This window comes from Hyla sarda, chromosome 9, assembly GCF_029499605.1.
Source record: "Hyla sarda isolate aHylSar1 chromosome 9, aHylSar1.hap1, whole genome shotgun sequence".
NCBI lineage: Eukaryota > Metazoa > Chordata > Amphibia > Anura > Hylidae > Hyla > Hyla sarda.
Genome location: NC_079197.1, coordinates 45195510 through 45215732, shown reverse-complemented (window position 1 = coordinate 45215732; position 20223 = coordinate 45195510). Strand labels below are relative to the sequence as shown.

Sequence of the window (20223 nt, the reverse complement as noted above, 5' to 3'; positions counted from 1 at the left end):
GAACAACAAAATCATGTTGAACAGATGAATTGAAATGGCCAGCATATTCCCGTTTACTCCAGAGAAAGCAAAATGTTCAAAAATTAGCTTTGAAAACAAAAGAGCATTACCACAAATAAAAAATATTTAAAAAAAAATCTGACATAAACCTTAATATACTTGAATTTTAGGCCCTTATCACACTGTGTTGCACAATCTGTTGTGGTTAACTTTTTTTGTATAAAAACTGGGTTCATCTGGATACTCTTCTTCAACAAAATAAAAAGGGAGTCTATCATTTTTCTGTTCCATATTATCCTGTTTTATTTAAAAAGATATATATATATTTTTAAAATTTTTACTGGACACAACTGCATGTTGTGTATATGTGTATATATGTATATATATATATATATATATATATATATATATATATATATATGAGAGAGAGAGAGAAGAGAAAGAGAGAGAGTAGAACATCTTTCATTCAATGATGCCTTAGTGACACAGGATATTCTTTGCTAATTTATAGGGGGTCGACGTAGTGAATGGGTGCGGAATTGGTCTGTGTGGAACTATTTTCGGGACTACTTTCCTGTACAGGTAAAACATTCATTATAAATGAAACTTGACAATTGAATAACTAGAAACTTCACAACTTTTTTTTTATAGTATTCATTTCTCAGACAAGATATAATTGTCATGCAATCCATGTTATTCATATGAAAACAGACAAAACATCATGATGTAAACTACTGAATATGTACTGAGAAAATGTTTTAACCCTGAAGGCACTCAGACTAATGGGTCCTATGTATAACTTCTTCATCCTGTTCAGCTTGTGAAGACACACAACCTCCCTGCAGGGCGTAATTATATAATTGGATCACATCCTCATGGGATTCTGTGCATTGGAGCATTTTGTAATTTTGTCACAGAATCTACTGGATTCTCTAAGAAATTCCCTGGAATTCGGCCTCATTTGACTACACTAACAGGAAACTTCCGGTTGCCCATTCTCCGGGAATACTTGATGAGTGGAGGTAAGTTGACTCTTATTGTTCCCCACTACTTTTATACTATTGGAATTACGTTATATATTATACATGGCATGATGATTCTTTAGAGACAAAGAATAGTGATAATAAGTAACCTTCATGGTATGTATAATACAAAAACATTTCTAGAGACGATCTATAAATTAAGATTTTGATATGTACGTTCATGTAAATATTATTAAATCATCTTTAAAAATATGGACTCAATTGACAGACTACCTGACTCCACTTTCTCTTTTTAGGACTATGCCCAGTGAATAGAAATGCAATAGGATATGCTCTATCACAGAAAGGTCGTGGCAATGCAGTTGTTATTGTAGTAGGGGGAGCTGCTGAGTCATTGTCCTGTCAACCTGGAGTCACAACGCTGATCCTAAGTAGACGACAAGGCTTTGTGCGATTGGCACTTGAGCATGGGTTAGTATTGAACCGTACTACATTATTATTATTATTATTATTTTTTATTTTTTTGTAAACTTAGAAATAAGACCCTGAGAGAGAGACGTCCAGTTATAAGACCAAACTGGTTAAAGGGGTATTCCAGGAAAAAACTTTTTTTTATATATCAACTGGCTCCAGAAAGTTAAACAGATTTGTAAATGACTTCTATTAAAAAATCTTAATCCTTTCAGTACTTATGAGCTGCTGAAGTTGAGTTTGTTCTTTTCTGTCTAAGTGCTCTCTGATGACACCTGTCTCGGGAACTGTCCAGAGTAGAAGCAAATCCCCATAGCAAACATTTTCTGCTCTGTGCAGTTCCCGAGACAGACAGAAATGTCAGCAGAGAACAGAACAACTCAACTTCAGCAACTGATAATTATTGGAAGTATTTAGATTTTTTAATAGAAGTAATTTACAAATCTGTTTAACTTTCTGGGGCCAATTGATATAAAAATAAAGGGGTACTCTGGTGGAAAACATTTTTTTTTTATAATCAACTGGTGCCAGAAAGTTAAAACAGATTTGCAAATTACTTCTATTAAAAAAAAAATCTTAATCCTTCCAGTACTTATTAGCTGCTGAATACTACACAGGAAATTCTTTTCATTTTTGAACACAGAGCTCTCTGCTGACATCTCTGTCCATTTTAGGAACTGTCCAGAGTAGGAAAAAATCCCCATAGAAAACATATGCTGCTCTGGACAATCATGGGTGTCATTTTAATCGTATTGACCCAAAGAATAAAGAACACATGTAATTTTTACCGTAAATTATACGGCGTGAAAACAAAATCTTCCAAAATTAGCAAAATTTCGGTTTTCTTTTTAATTTCCCCACAAAAATAGTATTTAAATAGTACATTTCATGGTAAAGTGAGTGATGGCATTACAACGGACAACTGGTCGCGCAAAAAACAAGCCCTCATACTAGTCTGTGGATGAAAATATAAAAGAGTTATGATTTTTTGAAGGTGAGGAGGAAAAATGGGCTGAGTCCTTTAGGGGTTAGAGCCTTTCTTTTTTTTTTTGGCTTACAAAAGTCCCACAAAAAGTCCCACATTCACCTAAGCACTTTTTTGTGCCACTTTTGTGGCTAAGCAAAAAGTTACAAACAGCCTTACCTAAGCAAATTTCAGTTTTCACTTTGCAATGGTCAGGTATTTATGATGTGCAAAAGTCACACGTAGGCAAAAAAAAGTCACAAACCCCCTTCAAAGAGTTGCAAGTCTGCTCCAGGTCTGACCTGGAGTACAAAACTCCTGTATGTGAGCAAATTTAAAAAGTCACAGAGAAATAATATGGATCGGGGGGCTCACACTATATATGTGAATATATATATCGAGGTTACTGTGTTGCACGTAATCCATGTGCCAAAATAGAAATAAATAGAGAAAATACAATACAGTCCTCAAGATATATATATACATATATATATATATATATATATATATATATATATATATATATATATATCTATAGTAATAGAATGGAGATAAATATATATATATATATATATATATATATATATACTGAGAAAAATAAGCTGCCGAGCACTCACCTCTAAAAATCTTCAATCTTTATTAAGTCATTAAAATGGAGACAGGTTCCTGGCAGTTGAAAAATGAAAAAAGGGGCCCCGGCATGGCCGGGCGTTCACGAGGCGACAGAGCCGTTGTTACGCCGAGCGCTCCGGGTCCCCGTTCCTCCCCGGAGCGCTCGCCTCATCCTCGTTGCTGCAGCGCCCCGGTCAGATCCACTGACCGGGTGCGCTGCGGTCCCGCCTCCAGCCGGGATGCGATTCGCGATGCGGGTGGCGCCCGCTCGCGATGCGCACCCCGGTCCCCGTACCTGACTCGCTCTCCATCGGTCCTGTCCCGGCGCGCGCGGCCCCGCTCCCTAGGGCGCGCGCGCGCCGGGTCTCTGCGATTTAAAGGGCCAGTGCACCTATGATGGTGCCTGGCCCAATCTTCCAATTAGCTTAATTAGTTTCCACCTGTGCACTTCCCTATATCACCTCACTTCCCCTGCACTCCCTTGCCGGATCTTGTTGCACTTGTGCCTAGTGAAAGCGTTCCCTTGTTTGTTCCTAGCCCGTGTTCCTGACCTCCTGCCGTTGCCCCTGACTACGATCCTTGCCGCCTGCCCCCGACCTTCTGCTACGTCCGACCTTGCTTCTGCCTACTCCCTTGTACCTCGCCTATCTTCAGCAGTCAGAGAGGTGAGCCGTTGCTAGTGGATACGACCTGGTCACTACCGCCGCAGCAAGACCATCCCGCTTTGCGGCGGGCTCTGGTGAAAACCTGTAGTGGCTTAGAACCGGTCCACTAGCGCGGTCCTCGCCATCCCTCTCTGGCACAGAGGATCCACTACCTGCCAGCCGGCATCGTGACAGTAGATCCGGCCATGGATCCCGCTGAAGTTCCTCTGCCAGTTGTCACCGACCTCCCTACACTGGTCGCCCAGCAAGCCCTAAAGATCGCCCAACGAAATCAACAGCTGGCATACTTGACCTCCGTGACACTGCATCTTCAGTCACAGATACAGCAAATTCAGTCACAGCTACAGCTGCAACAACCATCTCCTCCGCCGGCTCCTGCAACTCCTCCGCAGCAACCGGCCGCTCCTAACCCCTGCTTGTCCCTGCCGGACAAATTTGATGGGGTCCGCAATGATCCTGCCACAGCCACAGTCCAGTCCTACTTCGCTGAGGTCCGTGGTGTCTTCGAGGAGCCTGCCCGAGCCTCTTCTGCCAAGACTGCCCTGCTGAACCTGGTCCAGGGTGTTTCTTCCGTTGGCGAGTACGCCATTCAGTTCCGTGCTCTTGCTTCCGAGTTGTCCTGGAATAGTGAGATTCTCTGCGCGACCTTTAAAAAAGGCCTATCCAGCAACATTAAAGATGTTCTGGCCGCACGAGAAACTCCTGCTAACCTGCATGAACTCATTCATCTTGCCACTCGCATTGACATGCGTTCTTCCGGATGGTGTCTGGAGCTCCGCCTGGATATGGACTTTGTTCGCACGAGGCGTTTTTTCTCCCCGGCTCCTCTCTCCTCTGGTCCTCTGCAATCCGTTCCTGTGCTTCCCGCCGCGGAGGCTATGCAAGTTGACCGGTCTCGCTTGACACCTCAAGAGAGGACACGACGCCGCATGGAGAATCTTTGCCTGTACTATGCCGGTACCGAACACTTCCTGAAGGATTGTCCTATCCGTCCTCCCCGCCTGGAAAGACGTACGCTGACTCCGCACAAAGGTGACACAGTTCTTGATGTCAACTCTGCTTCTCCACGCCTTACTGTGCCTGTGCGGATATCTGCCTCTACCTTCTCCTTCTCTACTAGGGTCTTCTTGGATTCCGGATCTGCAGGAAAAATTTTTTTGGCCTCTCTTATCAACAGGTTCTACGTCCCTGTGACCAGTCTCGCCAGACCCCTCTACATCTATTGTATTAACAATGAAAGATTGGACTGTCTCATGCGTTTCCGCACAGAACCCCTCCTAATGTGCATCGGACCTCATCACGGAAAAATTGACTTTTTTTTCCTCAGGTTCTTTGGCCCCAAGAAGAGGGGGAGACCCAAGGGGGGGGGTACTGTTACGCCGAGCGCTCCGGGTCCCCGTTCCTCCCCGGAGCGCTCGCCTCATCCTCGTTGCTGCAGCGCCCCGGTCAGATCCACTGACCGGGTGCGCTGCGGTCCCGCCTCCAGCCGGGATGCGATTCGCGATGCGGGTGGCGCCCGCTCGCGATGCGCACCCCGGTCCCCGTACCTGACTCGCTCTCCATCGGTCCTGTCCCGGCGCGCGCGGCCCCGCTCCCTAGGGCGCGCGCGCGCCGGGTCTCTGCGATTTAAAGGGCCAGTGCACCTATGATGGTGCCTGGCCCAATCTTCCAATTAGCTTAATTAGTTTCCACCTGTGCACTTCCCTATATCACCTCACTTCCCCTGCACTCCCTTGCCGGATCTTGTTGCACTTGTGCCTAGTGAAAGCGTTCCCTTGTTTGTTCCTAGCCCGTGTTCCTGACCTCCTGCCGTTGCCCCTGACTACGATCCTTGCCGCCTGCCCCCGACCTTCTGCTACGTCCGACCTTGCTTCTGCCTACTCCCTTGTACCTCGCCTATCTTCAGCAGTCAGAGAGGTGAGCCGTTGCTAGTGGATACGACCTGGTCACTACCGCCGCAGCAAGACCATCCCGCTTTGCGGCGGGCTCTGGTGAAAACCTGTAGTGGCTTAGAACCGGTCCACTAGCGCGGTCCTCGCCATCCCTCTCTGGCACAGAGGATCCACTACCTGCCAGCCGGCATCGTGACAGCCGTTTTGCGGTATTCCCCGCTTCCTCTGGCCTCATCCACGTCATCTAAGGGAGACACTATATAAGAAACTCCCGATGACGTCAGTACTTTGGAGAGTGTAAAGGAAAAAACGCTATATAGAAATGTAAAAAAGTTACAAAATGTAGCATACAAAAAATGCAATAGGTAAAAAACTAATTATTATAAAAAGACATTCAGTTCGTTACGATCATTTAGACCTAGAATTCCTAGGGCTTCTGTCTGCAAAATTCAAAGCGCCTCCTTCTGTCTTAGCTCTTTTTCTTTATTCCTGCAATTGATGTTAACTCTTTCCAAGCCGAATATGGTAAGTGAACCACTATCATTATTGTGCTCGAGTCTCATGTGTTCAATTAATCTTGCTGCTCCCAAGTTTGTGGATAAGGATCTTTTGTGCTCTCTGAATCGTTGGAATAGGGGACTTTTTGTAGAACCGATGTAGTAACGATTGCACTGGCATAAAACCACATAGATGACCCAGTCTGAACGACAACTAATAAAGTCCTTAACAAAAATGTCCAAGCCTCCTAATTTTATATATGCACCTTTTTTCATTTGTGGGCAGTGAGGGCAGTTTTCACATTTGTAATTTCCACTTAGTTCATTTTTTTGTAACCAATTTTTTCCTTTTATTTCCGATTTAAAGGTGGAGGAAACTAATTTATTTTTTAAGGTCTCACTTCTTCTAAAAGTTATGAGAGGCTTTGTTTCAGAAGGTCTGGACCTCATTTTGAGCAATAATTGCTTCGTTTTTGATGAGATATGGTTTTCCCAGCTGTCAGGGACGGCGATGGGGATGCCAGTTGCATGTACATTTGGGAATCTGTTTCTGCCGTCCCTAGAACAACAGATGATCTACACAAATCGAAATCCATTCATAAAAAACTTAAAACTGTACACTCGTTTTGTCGACGACGTATTCATAGTGTGGGATGGTACAGATAATGATTTAAAAAATGTTATATCCTACTTAAACTGCCAAAATAATATGAATATGTTCTTCACAAGCAAAGTGATATTGAGATCGAGTTCCTGGATGTACATATTAAAATAGAAGATAACAAAATTATCACCTCTGGATTTCGCAAACCTACAGCTACAAATTCTTACTTACATCTTGATAGTTATCATCCCCATCATACAAAAAAATCATTACCATTTAGTCAACTACTAAGATTAAAAAAAATAAACAGCTGTGAAAAAAACTTTGAAAAACAGGCATCCGAACTATTGGAGCGTTTCCGATTAAGAGGATACCCAGATAACTTACTGAGTGATGCATGAAAAAGAGTCACTGATATTCCACATAAAGACTTTATTAACAAACAATATAAAAAACAAAATCCATCTAAACAAAAACAAAATAATAACAGATTTATATTTTCCTTCCAATACAATCCCCTTTCAGAAGTTATAAAAAAAAGCAATACATCAAAATTGGCACATTATCCAACGGGATCCTATTTTTCCAAAAAAAGAGCAGAGAGCAAGCCTCTCATAATGTTTAGAAGAAGTGAGACTTTAAAAAATAAATTAGTTTCCTTCACCTTTAAATCGGAAATAAAAGGAAAAAATTGGTTACAAAAAAAAGAACTAAGTGGAAATTACAGATGTGGAAACTGCCCTCACTGCCCACAAATGAAAAAAGGTGCATATATAAAATTAGGAGGCTTGGACATTTTTATTAAGGACTTTATTAGTTGTCGTTCAGACTGGGTCATTATGCGGTTTTATGCCCCTGCAATCTTTACTACATCGGTTCTACAAAAAGCCCCTATTTCATCGATTCAGAGAGCACAAAAGATCCTTATCCACAAACTTGGGAGCAGCAAGATTAATTGAACACATGAGACTCGAGCACAATAATGATAGTGGTTCACTTACCATATTCGGCTTGGAAAGCGTTAATATCAATTGCAGGAATAAAGAGAAAGAGCTAAAACAGAAGGAGGCGCTTTGGATTTTGCGGACAGAAGCCCTAGGAATTCTAGGTCTAAATGACCGTAACGAACTGAATGTCTTTTTATAATAATTCGTTTTTTACCTATTGCATTTTTTGTATGCTACATTTTGTAACTTTTTTACATTTCTATATAGCGTTTTTTTCTTACACTCTCCAAAGTACTGACGTCATCGGGAGTTTCTTATATAGTGTCTCCCTTAGATGACGTGGATGAGGCCAGAGGAATCGGAGAATACCGCAAAACGGCTCCGTCGCCTCGTGAATGCCCGGCCATGCCGGGGCCCCTTTTTTCATTTTCCAACTGCCAGGAACCTGTCTCCATTTTAATTACCTAATAAAGATTGAAGATTTTTAGAGGTGAGTGCTCGGCAGCTTATTTTTCTCAGTTTTATAATTTTTCTCATGCTTTTTTTTCTCAGCTCCTTGCACGCCTCATATTGCCATGACTCCCCAGTATCTATATGATTAATTTCAGTTTGCTCAGTTAGCGTCCAGTGGTACCACCAGCATCTTTCCTCTATATATGCTCTCTCTCTCTCTCTCTCTCTCTCTCTCTCTCTCTCTCTCTCTCTCTCTCTCTCTCTCTATATATATATATATATATATATATATATATATATATCCAAGTGGTATAGGTCGCAGCAAAAAGTGTGCAGACTCCCAATTTCAAAAAGGCTGTGGTCTTTATTTAGGTCATCAGCAGTGCAACGTTTCGGCTATAGTGTAGCCTTTGTCAAGCATGAATACAAAGTGAATAAAGTGCATATATATAGATCTCAAAAACAATCTGATTGGTACAACATCAGGTGCAAATGTTCACAATTAAACATAGTTACCACCCATAGAGTTTTTCATTGGTTAATAAAAACATGTGACCATGTTGTCATGGTAATCAACAAGTAAACAAATGTGAAAAGTGTTATAGGCATATATAAAGTGCATATTCTCATATTCCCTTAAAAGTGTTGGGCTCAGATGAAACTAACCTGACCTATATCCCCGATCCTGCCAAACAGCGTCTTATTGTGTACCAGCCTCTTGAGCATGTAAACTCCGTTTGTACACAGACCTATTGCGCCTGCGTGTATCCCTGTGCACCACTCCTCCTTTGTTTAATTGGCTACATGCTGCCCTTACCCTTATCGATCTAGTTTTCACTGTTGCGCATGCGCCGGATCGCCGCTCAAGCGCATTGCTATCTGGTTCTCCGTCCATGCGTGTCAATCATAGACCTCCGCTACAGACAACGGAAAAGTTGTGCGCAGGCGGGGGAGCCGACAAACGATAAATCTGAGATATGAATGCTAATAATAAATGGGGGAAGTTGCATGTGCATAAAATATAATTTAATGTCATAACTGTGCTTACATGAGGCTGGTGGACCAACAAGGCGCTGTTTGTATATCAATACTTACTACAAGTAAATTTTATTTACATAGGAGTTTATTAATATTAATCCACATACAAAGCAGTAATTTAACATAGGGGTTAGGTCAATGCATCCAGGAATCCATCATCTGAGCCATAAAGTGAAATAGTGACGAGTATCTAAAAACGAATAGAAAAACAGAGTACCATTATAAAATTGTAATAATCCCACTGAGCAGGTATAGAATAGAAAAGAAAGAAGCAGAAGACTAAAGAACAGAAGAAAAAGAAAAGGAGGGTAAAGAGGGGAAAGAAAAGGCGGAAAAAAAGGGGAAGCAAAAACAGGGGACAAAGGAAAAAAGGGACAAAAAGGAAAGAAAAAAGGGGGGGGGGAAGGGGAGGGAAAGGAGGGAGGAAAAAGGAAAAAAAGGGGGGGGAAAACGGGGGGAGAGAAAAAGGAACGAAAAAAAGAGAGAAAAGACAATAAAAGGGGGGGGGGGAGGGGGGTAAAGGGGGAAAAAAGGGGGGAAGGGGAAGAAGGAGGGAGGGGAGAGGAAATTTAGAGTGTGGAAAATTAAAACTAAACTCAAAAAACAAAATGAAAAAGGAGAAAAGTTCACCATGGTATACTCGGATAGGTGTATACAATTTCTTGACACACAGGTACAGCTGACGGACTCGAGACTATCCGTGGATTTATATTCCAAACAGACGGATCGGAATAGCATATTGACATACGATAGCTTCCATCCCAAACCAATGTTAAAATCCTTACCATGGAGTCAGATGCTAAGAGTGAAACGGATAGTCTCGAGTCCAGAACAGTTGGACAAACGTCTTGGAGAGATGGATGAGAAATTTAAAAGAAGGGGATATCCACAGTCTCTACTTAAACATCATAGAGCGAGATTGGATACTGTGGATAGGGCCTCCCTACTCACCACTAAACTTAAGAGATCCTCTAATAGGATACCTTTTGTGAGTACATATAGCACCAATAGTCAAGGGATTGCGAAAATTATACGAAAAAACAGGGATTTAATAAGCAAGACCACTGATGTACAAGATTTTCCAGTTATGGCCTACAGAAAGGGAAGGAGCTTCAAGGATAGACTTACTAGGTCAGATGTGGGGAGGATGAAAAGCAAACAGGGTCAAACAGTATTGGCACCCCTTAGACCAGGTAATTTCCCATGTTTGGGGTGTAGTCATTGCAACAGCCTTTTAAAGGGCGATACCTTTAGCCACCCACATACAGGTCAGCCAATTAGGATTAACGGAAGATATACTTGCCGTTCCAGTTTTGTCATCTACATGATACAGTGCCCTTGCGGCCTGTATTATGAAGGTGAGACTACTAATGAAATAAGAATTAGGCTGAATGGACATAAATCATCCATTAGGACCCATAAAACTGATTTACCATTACCCAAACACTTTCTTGAAGCCGGGCACAATATAAGCCAACTTAGATTCAGGGTAATAGATCATGTGCCCCCGATGAGGTTGGGAGGTGATAGAGAAAAAGCATTAAGACAAAAAGAACTCAGATGGATTCACAGGTTGGGGACATTGTATCCAAGAGGATTGAATGTAGATTTTAATCTGAAACCGTGCATGTAATTATATATTTTGGACTGCTTATCCCTTTTTTTTCATGGATTTTACTGTATCCATCATCATATATTTTTTTCTTTATTGTCTTCCTTTTTTTTAATGCTTTTTTATTTTGTTTCTTGAGTTTAGTTTTAATTTTCCAAACTCTAAATTTCCTCTCCCCTCCCTCCTTCTTCCCTTTCCCCCCCCCTTTCCCCCCCCTCACCCTTTCCCCCCCCCCCTTTTTTGTCTTTTCTCTTTTTTTTCGTTCCTTTTTCTCTCCCCCCGTTTTTTTCCCCTTTTTTTTAAATTGTAGCCCTACAGATGTTGCAAAACTGCAAATCCCAGCATGCCCAAACAGCAAACAGCTGTATCTGCATGCTGGGAGTTGTTGTTGCGTACCTCCAGGTGTTGCATAACTACATAACTACAGTTGTAGTTTTGCAACAGCAGGAGGCACACTGGTTGGAAAATACTGAATTAGGTAACAGAACCTAACTGAAGGTTTTCCAACCAAAAGTACAAAAGTACAACTCCCAGCATGCACGGTCTGTCAGTGCATGCTGGGAGTTGTAGTTTTCAAACAGCTGGTGGTTCCCCCCCCACCCCCCCCCACGTGTACATTCACACGGACAGGTTTACAGTAAGTTTCCTGCTTCAAGTATGAGCTGCGGCAAATTTTTCGCCGCAGCGCATACTCCTAGCGGTAAGCTTACTGTAAACCGCCGCCAGTGTGAATGTACCCTAAAAACACTACACTACACTACACTAACACATAATAAAGGGTAAAACACTACATCTACACTACCTTACATTGTCCCCCCAATAAAAATGAAAAATTTATTGTACGGCAGTGTTTCCAAAATGGAGCCTCCAGCTGTTGCAAAACAACAACTCCCAGCATTTCCGGACAGCCACTGACTGTCCAGGCATGCTGGGAGTTTAGCAACAGCTGGAGGCACCCTGTTTGGGAATCACTGGCGTAGAATACCCCTAAGTCCACCCCCATGCAATCCCTAATTCAGTCCTCAAATGCGCATGGCGCTCTCTCACTTTGGAGCCCTGTCGTATTTCAAGGCAACAGTTTAGTGCCACATATGGGGTATTCCCGTACTCGAGAGAAATTGCACTACAAATTTTGGGGGCTTTTTCTCCTTTTACCCCTTATGAAAAAGAAAAGTTGGGGTCTACACCAGTCTTTTAGTGTAAAAAAAAATAAAAAAATTTACACTAACATGCTGGTGTTGTCCTTTACTTTTTAATTTCACAAGAGGTAAAAGGAAAAAAAGACCCCCCAAATTTGTAACGCAATTTCTCCTGAGTACGGAAATACCCCATATGTGGCCGTAAAATGCTCGGCGGGCACACAACAAGGCTCAGGAGTGAGAGTGCACCATATGCATTTGAGGCCTAAATTGGTGATTTGCACAGGGGTGGCTGATTTTACAGCGGTTCTGACATAAACGCAAACAAATAAATACCGACATGTGACCCCATTTTGGAAACTACACCCCTCATGGAACGTAACAAGGGGTATAGTGCGCCTTAACACCCCACAGGTGTTTGACGAATTTTCATTAAAGTTGGATGGGAAAATGAAAAAAAAAATTTTTTCACTAAAATGCTGGTGTTACCCTAAATTTTTCCTTTTCTGAGTAAGAACACACCCCATATGTGGATGTAAAGTCCTCTGCGGGCGAACTACAATGCTCAGAAGAGAAGGAGCACCATTGGGATTTTGAAGAGAAAATTTGTCCGGAATTGAAGGCCACATGTGTTTACAAAGCCCCCATGGTACCAGAAGAGTGGACCCCCCCAACATGTGACTCTATTTTAGAAACTACACCCCTCATGTAATGTAATAAGGGTTACAGTGAGCATTTACGCCCCTTATTAAATTCTGTGAGGGTGTAGTTTCCAAAATGGGGTCACATGTGGGGAGGTCCACAGTTCTGGCACCACGGGGGACTTTGTAAACGCACATGGCCCCTGACTTCCATTCCAAACAAATTCACTCTTCAAAAGCTCAATGGCGCGCCTCCTCTTCTGAGCATTGTAGTTCGACCGCAGAGCACTTGACGTCCACACATGGGGTATGTCCATACTCAGAAGAAATGGGGTTACAATTTTTGGGGGTCATTTTCTCCTATTACCCTTGTAAAAATGTAAAATTTGGGGGGAAACCAGCATTCTAGTGAAAAATATTTTTTTTTCATTTACACATCCAACTTTAACAAAAAGTCGTGAAATACCTGTGAGGTGTTAAGGCTCACTGTACCCCTTGTTACGTTCCTTGAGGGGTGTGGTTTCCAAAATAGTATGTCATGTGGGTATTTTTGCTGTTCTGGCACCATAGGGGCTTCCTAAATGCGACATGCCCCCCCAAAACCATTTCAGCAAAATTTGCTTTCCAAAAGCCAAATGTGATTCCTTCTCTTCTGAGCATTGTAGTTCGCCCGCAGAGCATTTTACGTCCTAACATGGGGTATTTCCATACTCATAAAGAGATGGGGTTACAAATTTTGGGGTGCATTTTCTCCCATTACCCTTTATAAAAATGGTAAATTTGGTGAAAAAACTGCACTTTAGTGAAAAAATTTTTTTTTTCATTTACACATCCGACTTTAACGAAAAGTCGTCAAACACCTGTGGGGTTTAAAGGCTCACTGAACCCCTTGTTACGTGCCTTGAGGGGTGTAGTTTCCAAAATGGTATGCCATGTGGGGGGTTTTCTGCTGTTCTGGCACCATAGGGACTTCCTAAATGTGACATGCTCCCCAAAAACCATTTCAGAAAAACTTACTCTCCAAAATCCCACTATTGCTCCTTCCCTTCTGAGCCCTCTACAGCGCCCGCCGAACACTTGACATACACATATGAGGTATTTCCTTACTCGAGAGAAATTGGGTTTCTCCTTTTACCCCTTGTAAAAATTAAAAAACTGGGTCTATAAGAACATGCGAGTGTAAAAAATGAAGATTTTGAATATTCTCCTTCACTTTGCTGCTATTCCTGTGAAACACCTAAAGGGTTAACACACTTACTGACTGTCATTTTGAATACTTTGAGGGGTGCAGTTTTTATAATGGGGTCATTTGTGGGGTATTTCTAATATGAAGGCCCTTCAAATCCACTTCAAACCTGAACTGTCCATGAAAAATTCAGATTTTGAAAATTTTGTGAAAAATTGGAAAATTGCTGCTGAACTTTGAAGCCCTCTGATGTCTTCCAAAAGTAAAAACAGGTCAACTTTATGATGCAAACATAAAGTAGACATATTGTATTTGTGAATCAAAATATAATTTATTTAGAATGTCTATTTTCCTTACAAGCAGAGAGCTTCAAAGTTAGAAAAATGCAAAATTTTCAATTTTTTCATCAAATTTTTTAATTTTTCACTAAGAAACGATGCAAGTATCGACAAAATTTTACCAATAACATAAAGTAGAATATGTCACGAAAAAACAATCTCGGAATCAGAATGATAGGTAAAAGCATCCCAGAGTTATTAATGCTTAAAGTGAAAGTGGTCAGATGTGCAAAAAACGCTCTGGTCCTACAGTGAAAATTGGCCTAGTCCTTAAGGGGTTAAGAAGGTGAGGAGAAAAAAAAGAAATTTCAAAATTAAAAACACTGTGTCCTAAAGGGGTAAAAAAAAAAAAAGAAAAGTGTGTATATATATATATATATATATATATATATATATATCACATTTTGTTACAAAGTGGTGTTCTGGAATCATTTATTGGTTTTTGCTTATGTGTGCTAAAAGGAAAATGGTATTCAAAAGTGATTTATTGTTTTTTGCTTATGTAAGCCAAATTTATCAACCCCCTGTGATAGTATGATAAATATGTCACACACAAGCAAAAACCAAAGAAAGAAAAAAATGCCTACAGAACTCGCTTATCTAAGCAACGATGATAAATGTCCCCGATAGAGAGGCACTTCTGGTTCCAATGTGAATAAAATCCAATACAAAGATGATGGATATGGTAAACCAGGTGGGTTTATTTAATAAAAATAGAAACCATAAAGCATATAAAGCAAAGGATTCGCGTTTTGGGAAGCCATACCCTTCTTCAGATCACTGTATACAAGAATCAAACATGCACGTATTTCTCTCTTATTTCGCACTTTCCATGTCTATTTCCATACTGTAAAAAATAAAAGAAGCAATCAGTTTGATTACTATGGGCAACTGCACTTTTGCACTTCCTTTACGCAGGTTTTTCATAAATCTCCCCCTAGAGATTTCAGCACTTCTTTTTTTTTTTTTTTATATTTATTTAGCATTCAAAAATATGTTTACATACAGACATACGTCATAAGAACAATAATCAGCACCACCAGTATAAAGTCAACATAGGTAAACCAGAAATGCATAAGGAAACATCCTGAGAATACTACCTAGCAGCACTTATTAAATCAGGGCCAGTGGGAGCTACGTCGAGCAGCTTGCATGGAGGGTGCTGCAAACACTTGTAGACTGGTGGGTAAAACCATGTGACACAAGTAGTAATCAGTCAACAGAGCCAACTAAAAAGGAGGGGGAGGGGGACCAAGAGGGACAAGAGGCAGGGTAGGAAGAGAAAAGGTGAAAAGAGGGGAAAAAAGAAGAGAAAAAAGGAGCGCACTAACCTGGGGTCCGCCGGCCAGCACCCCCTGACAGTTGGTCATCCGCCAGTCTCTGAGCCAGATCAATTTGAAGGGACTCCTAACCAATTTGCAGTGACTGGGTAGGGGTGGGGGGGGGGGGGGTGTCAGCACTTCTTTAAAAGTAAAATACTTCTTTAATTTCAGCACATTGAAAGTGGTAATAAAAATCTAAAGGCCATGTGGGCCTAAAAACGCATCCATCCATGCATTTCTGTGGTGTACCTCTTTTAATGTGCTAAAAAAAAGAAAGATGATTTCTCGTCAATAAAATTGCTAAAATCTCTACTTTCTTTGCAAGTACAAGACTAAGGGTGCGTTCACACTGCGGAATCTCACTTGCTGAATTATGCGAGGGGAGATTCCGTCTGGCGGCCGCCGAAAATACTTCGGCGCTTGGGGAGCGGGGCACTGAGCCGTCACCATTGATGGCTGAGCCGTCATCATTGAGGGCTATGCAGTGCTTGCGGAACAGTTTCAGTGGAAGAATTGTCTGCCACTGAAATTCCGCAGTGTGAATGGGTCTCGCGGAGACCCATTCACACTAATGTTAAGTTCCAGGTCTGTGGAGTCGGTAGATAAATGTCGGTAGACTTCACAGTTTTTTGTACTTTCGACTCCGACTACCCAACCCTGACTCCTTTGTATTAATATGCAAATGTATTTATAAACACTTACAGTTGAATCCAAGAAAAGCAGCGATTGCTAATACTGTAAAGTGTTATGCAGATTAGTGTTCCGGCTATCTTCTGCTCTGGTCTGCTCAATCTCAGACCAGAGCAGAAGATGCCAGAAGATGGACAGAGGCAGGTGAAGGGATCTCCATCCACCATTACAGATGATGGGATCGCCGCGGCAGCGCTTTGGGCGATCAGATAATGCATTTTTCTGACCGCACTCGCGCAGATGCTGTGATCTGTTCTGATCACGGCATCTGAGGGGTTAATGGCAGACATCCGCCCGTCCGCTATCAGCAGCCGGGAACTGCCGTGCATAACCCGAGCATCACTCCGACACTCGCGGTCATGTACTGGACGTTAATGTACGTTCTGGTGCGTTAAGTACCACCGCACCGCAGGACGTACATTTATGTCCTGTGTCGTTAAGGGATTAAAGGGATTATCCACCATAAGGTGATTTTAGTACTTAACTTGTCAGACAGTAATGGACATACTTAGGAATGATCTGTGTATGTCTTGGAGCTAAACAGTTATGTTCTGAGTCAACCATAACCCTGTGGCTATCTTTTTGTGAAATGGCTACTTCCTGTTGGAGTTCCCTCCCTCCAACTACAAGTCCCATTATTCCTTGTTTGTAAGTGTGAGGTAATTTTTCTCCCTCACACAAATCAGCCACCCCACCCACTGAAGCACACATGGGATCCCTTCCATGCAATAGACCAGTGTTTTCTAATCAGGGTGCCTCCAGCTTATGCAAAACTAAAATTCTTTGCAGAATGATCTTCCTCCCACCCAGCGGTCGCTCCACCCATTGAAGTAAAGACAGGCTCCCTCTGAACACCTGACTAGTGATGTAATGTCTTGGGCCGCACTGCAATCTGAGACGACACTCATTTTGTATTCTGTTAAAAATAAACATTGGGGGCAAAAATCACATAAGAATTGCAAGACCATCCTGGAATACCCTTTTAATTAAAAACCTCCTGTAGAGAAAAACAAATACCTATATATTTGTGGGGATCATTTTGTTGTCTGCATAAAGAGGTACTCCGCCCCTAGACATCTTATCCTCTATCCAAAGGATAGGGGATAAGATGTCTGATTTACTTTAGTAAAGAAAAAGCTGAAATAATAAAAAACAAGGCAGGAAGGGGGTTTTCAGGATGGGGGCAAGCAATAGGGAGTGAAATAAAAAAAACATAATTACAAATAACCTAATGCATTACAAAGTTATGTAATTTTTTTTTTTTTTTTTTGGGGTGATTCAGAACAATTGAAAAAAAAATCATGTAAAGGTGGACACTGCCTTTAAAATTTTAATCCTGTAACACTAAAGAGTTTAGTTTACTATGGCTACATTGGTAGATTTTCTATGATCTGTTGATTGTCCTTGTTTTGATATCTCAATATAGGGCAGACCTGGTTCCATCTTTTTCTTTTGGAGAGAATGACTTGTACCACCAAGTCAATTTCTCAGAAGGGAGTATTCTTCATGCAGTTCAGCGCAAATTCCAGAAACTTTTTGGGTTTGCTCCATGTTTTTTCTATGGTCGTGGCTTAACATCGCCTGAATCTATGGGTTTTATCCCTTACTCCAAGCCAATAACAACTGTGGGTAAGTCATGAAGTTGTTATTTCTTTTTTTTTTTTTTTTTTTTACAGAACTGTCCTAATTTTTTTAATTGCAAATTAGAAGCATAAGATAGAATATAAAGAAGCATAAGGTAGTGGGGCACGTGGAACAGAAAGTTTGTAAAGAGAATGGAGTTGCACAGAGACCAGCTTCAGGACAGCAAAGGTCCTAGAACTTGGCACAGATAATAGATCTGTAAGCAGCAGATCATGCCATGCAGTGGAGAATGCCCAGACTTGCTGCTGGACACAAGGAAGGCCATAGTGTAGTATCCTACCCCAACAAAGGTGACAGAGACACTGCCAAGGAGCTTCCCATTTACATATTATTATGCTCAGATTTTATGTATAACACTTATGTTCCTAGTTGTTATGCACTTTTGATAAAATATGTAATTTCTCCCAGTAGCATATTTTCTGCATACTTGTCCAGAGTTTGGCATCTGGGCTATTAAAACTGATTGTTGTAGTCACGAGATGAACTTTCTGTCTACCTCCTAATAAAATGTTCTCCCCTGCTGCTGGAAAATAAGACTTATTGAAATAACTATATTTGACATGAATCAGTTACCTAAATGTCTCGCTGTTATTTTTTAAGTAAAAAATTTTGAACATATGTTTTACCTTACTTACTACAGATTATGTTATAAGAACAGTACATTGTGCCCATAGGGCAGGAGAAGTGTGGGAGGCGCAATGGGGCATTAAAATGAGGTTATAGATCCTACGTGATTGCAAACTTAACAAAGTTTTTTAATTCAACAAACAATAATGCATACCTCCCAACTGTCCCGGATCCGGCAGGATATTCCCGCTTTTGCGGGGATGTCCTGCCGTCCCGGAACGGCCCCCACATGTCTCACTTTTAATTGTAAATGCCTCTTATGAGGCATCTACCGTAAAATGTGGAGCTCGGTGCAAAGTTTGACAGGATGAAGAGCCATTGGCTCCTCATCCTGTCAATCACTCTTGTGCTCGCTGGCTACATTACGAGCTCTTCCTCTGCGCTCTGCGCATGGGTGATGTCATCAGACGCCGGAGCACAGAGGAAGATGAAAGAGTCCATGCTGAGGGAGCCGCCGGAAAGAAGAGGATGTTCAGGGAGGAAGATGGCCACAGGAGGTATGTATACAGTTTGGGGCATTATAGTTATTGGAAAAGTGCAGAGCCTAAAGTTTTTTTCCCCCGCCATGTTCTCCAGAAGTGAGTGGTAGCCGGATGAAATCATCATGGCATCTGAGCTGGAGAAGAAAAAGGAAAGTGACCGACTCCGATCAGAGAAGACGTCACCTGATGTAACTGTATGTAATCACTAATATGGTCTGTAGTGGTAATGATGGGGGTTGCTGTCAGTCACCTGATATAACTATATGTAATCACTTATATGGTCTGTAGTGGTAATGATGGGGGTTGCTATCAGTCACCTGATATAACTATATGTAATCACTTATATGGTCTGTAGTGGTAATGATGGGGGTTGCTGTCAGTCACCTGATATAACTATATGTAATCACTTATATGGTCTGTAGTGGTAATGATGGGGGTTTTTGTCAGTCTGTCAGTATAGGAGGTCTTTATTGCTGTTAAGGGTGTATTCACACATACAGTATTCTGATTTGATGCACAGGATTTTCTGCTACAGATTTCAATGTAAATTAAATGAGTAAATACAGCTTCAACTCCGGCGCAGAATACTGTACGTATGAATAGACCCTAAAGACGGATTCCCATTCTGCAGCTGCAGGCATGGTTAGGGCGTGGCTGGGGGTGTGGTTGGGGGTGTACCTTGTCCCTCTTTGCCCTTAGCAAAAGTAGGGAGGTATGAAAATGACAAAGTCAAAGTGCCCCCTGCTGTTCTAGGTACTACATGCATCCTTCACAGACACTACTGCTCCAGAACAGTGATCATTCCATCCAGCTGCACCCAGGCCCTCCAAAAGTAGTCTGCACAGAGTTCTTCCAAAGCTCTTACATCTTATCAATCACCTCACAATCTAAGCTAGATATAAGAGCAGAAGGATAAAGTAAAAGTGCTGGACCCCAATGCAAAATTTCTAAGGGGGGAGATTCATCAAAACCTGTCCAGAGGAAAAGTTGCCCAGTTGCCCATAGCAGCCAATCAGCTTGCTACTTTCATATTTAACAAGGCCTCTGCAAAATTAAATAAGCAATCTGATTGGTTGCTATGGGCAACTGGTAATTTTTTCCTTTGCACAGGTTTTGATAAATCTCCTCCTAACAAGTTACGTCCCAGAAACTGCCCGAACAGTAAATTGGTGGTCCCAGGGACTCAATACTGTGGCTGTAAGTTATTCAACTTATATTGGTATCCCTCTTCCAGACTAATTGAGAACCCTCACCCTCCACCCTGAAGAAACTGTCCCGGGAAGAACAATGTAAGGCACGTACTTGCTTACAATCTCAAATTCCCTTTAACAGCAAATGGCATGGAGGACTATCTTCTACCTTTCATCCAACACTTTTTGTTCAGATACAATCTGGCTTCTGCCGGAACCATTCGAA

At 41.8% G+C, this 20223-nt stretch overlaps 1 protein-coding gene across 2 annotated transcripts in view; it reads left to right on the top strand.

Annotated features, from left to right (window-relative positions):
* LOC130291014 (diacylglycerol O-acyltransferase 2-like) overlaps positions 1 to 20223 on the top strand; it is a 49669-nt gene that overhangs the window by 17561 nt on the left and 11885 nt on the right. For both annotated transcript variants that reach the window (XM_056539333.1, XM_056539332.1), the window contains 4 exons: positions 512 to 582; positions 818 to 1022; positions 1280 to 1454; positions 17481 to 17683. In XM_056539333.1, the coding sequence (XP_056395308.1) occupies positions 512 to 582; positions 818 to 1022; positions 1280 to 1454; positions 17481 to 17683 (654 nt within the window). The remainder of the gene's footprint in view (positions 1 to 511; positions 583 to 817; positions 1023 to 1279; positions 1455 to 17480; positions 17684 to 20223) is intronic.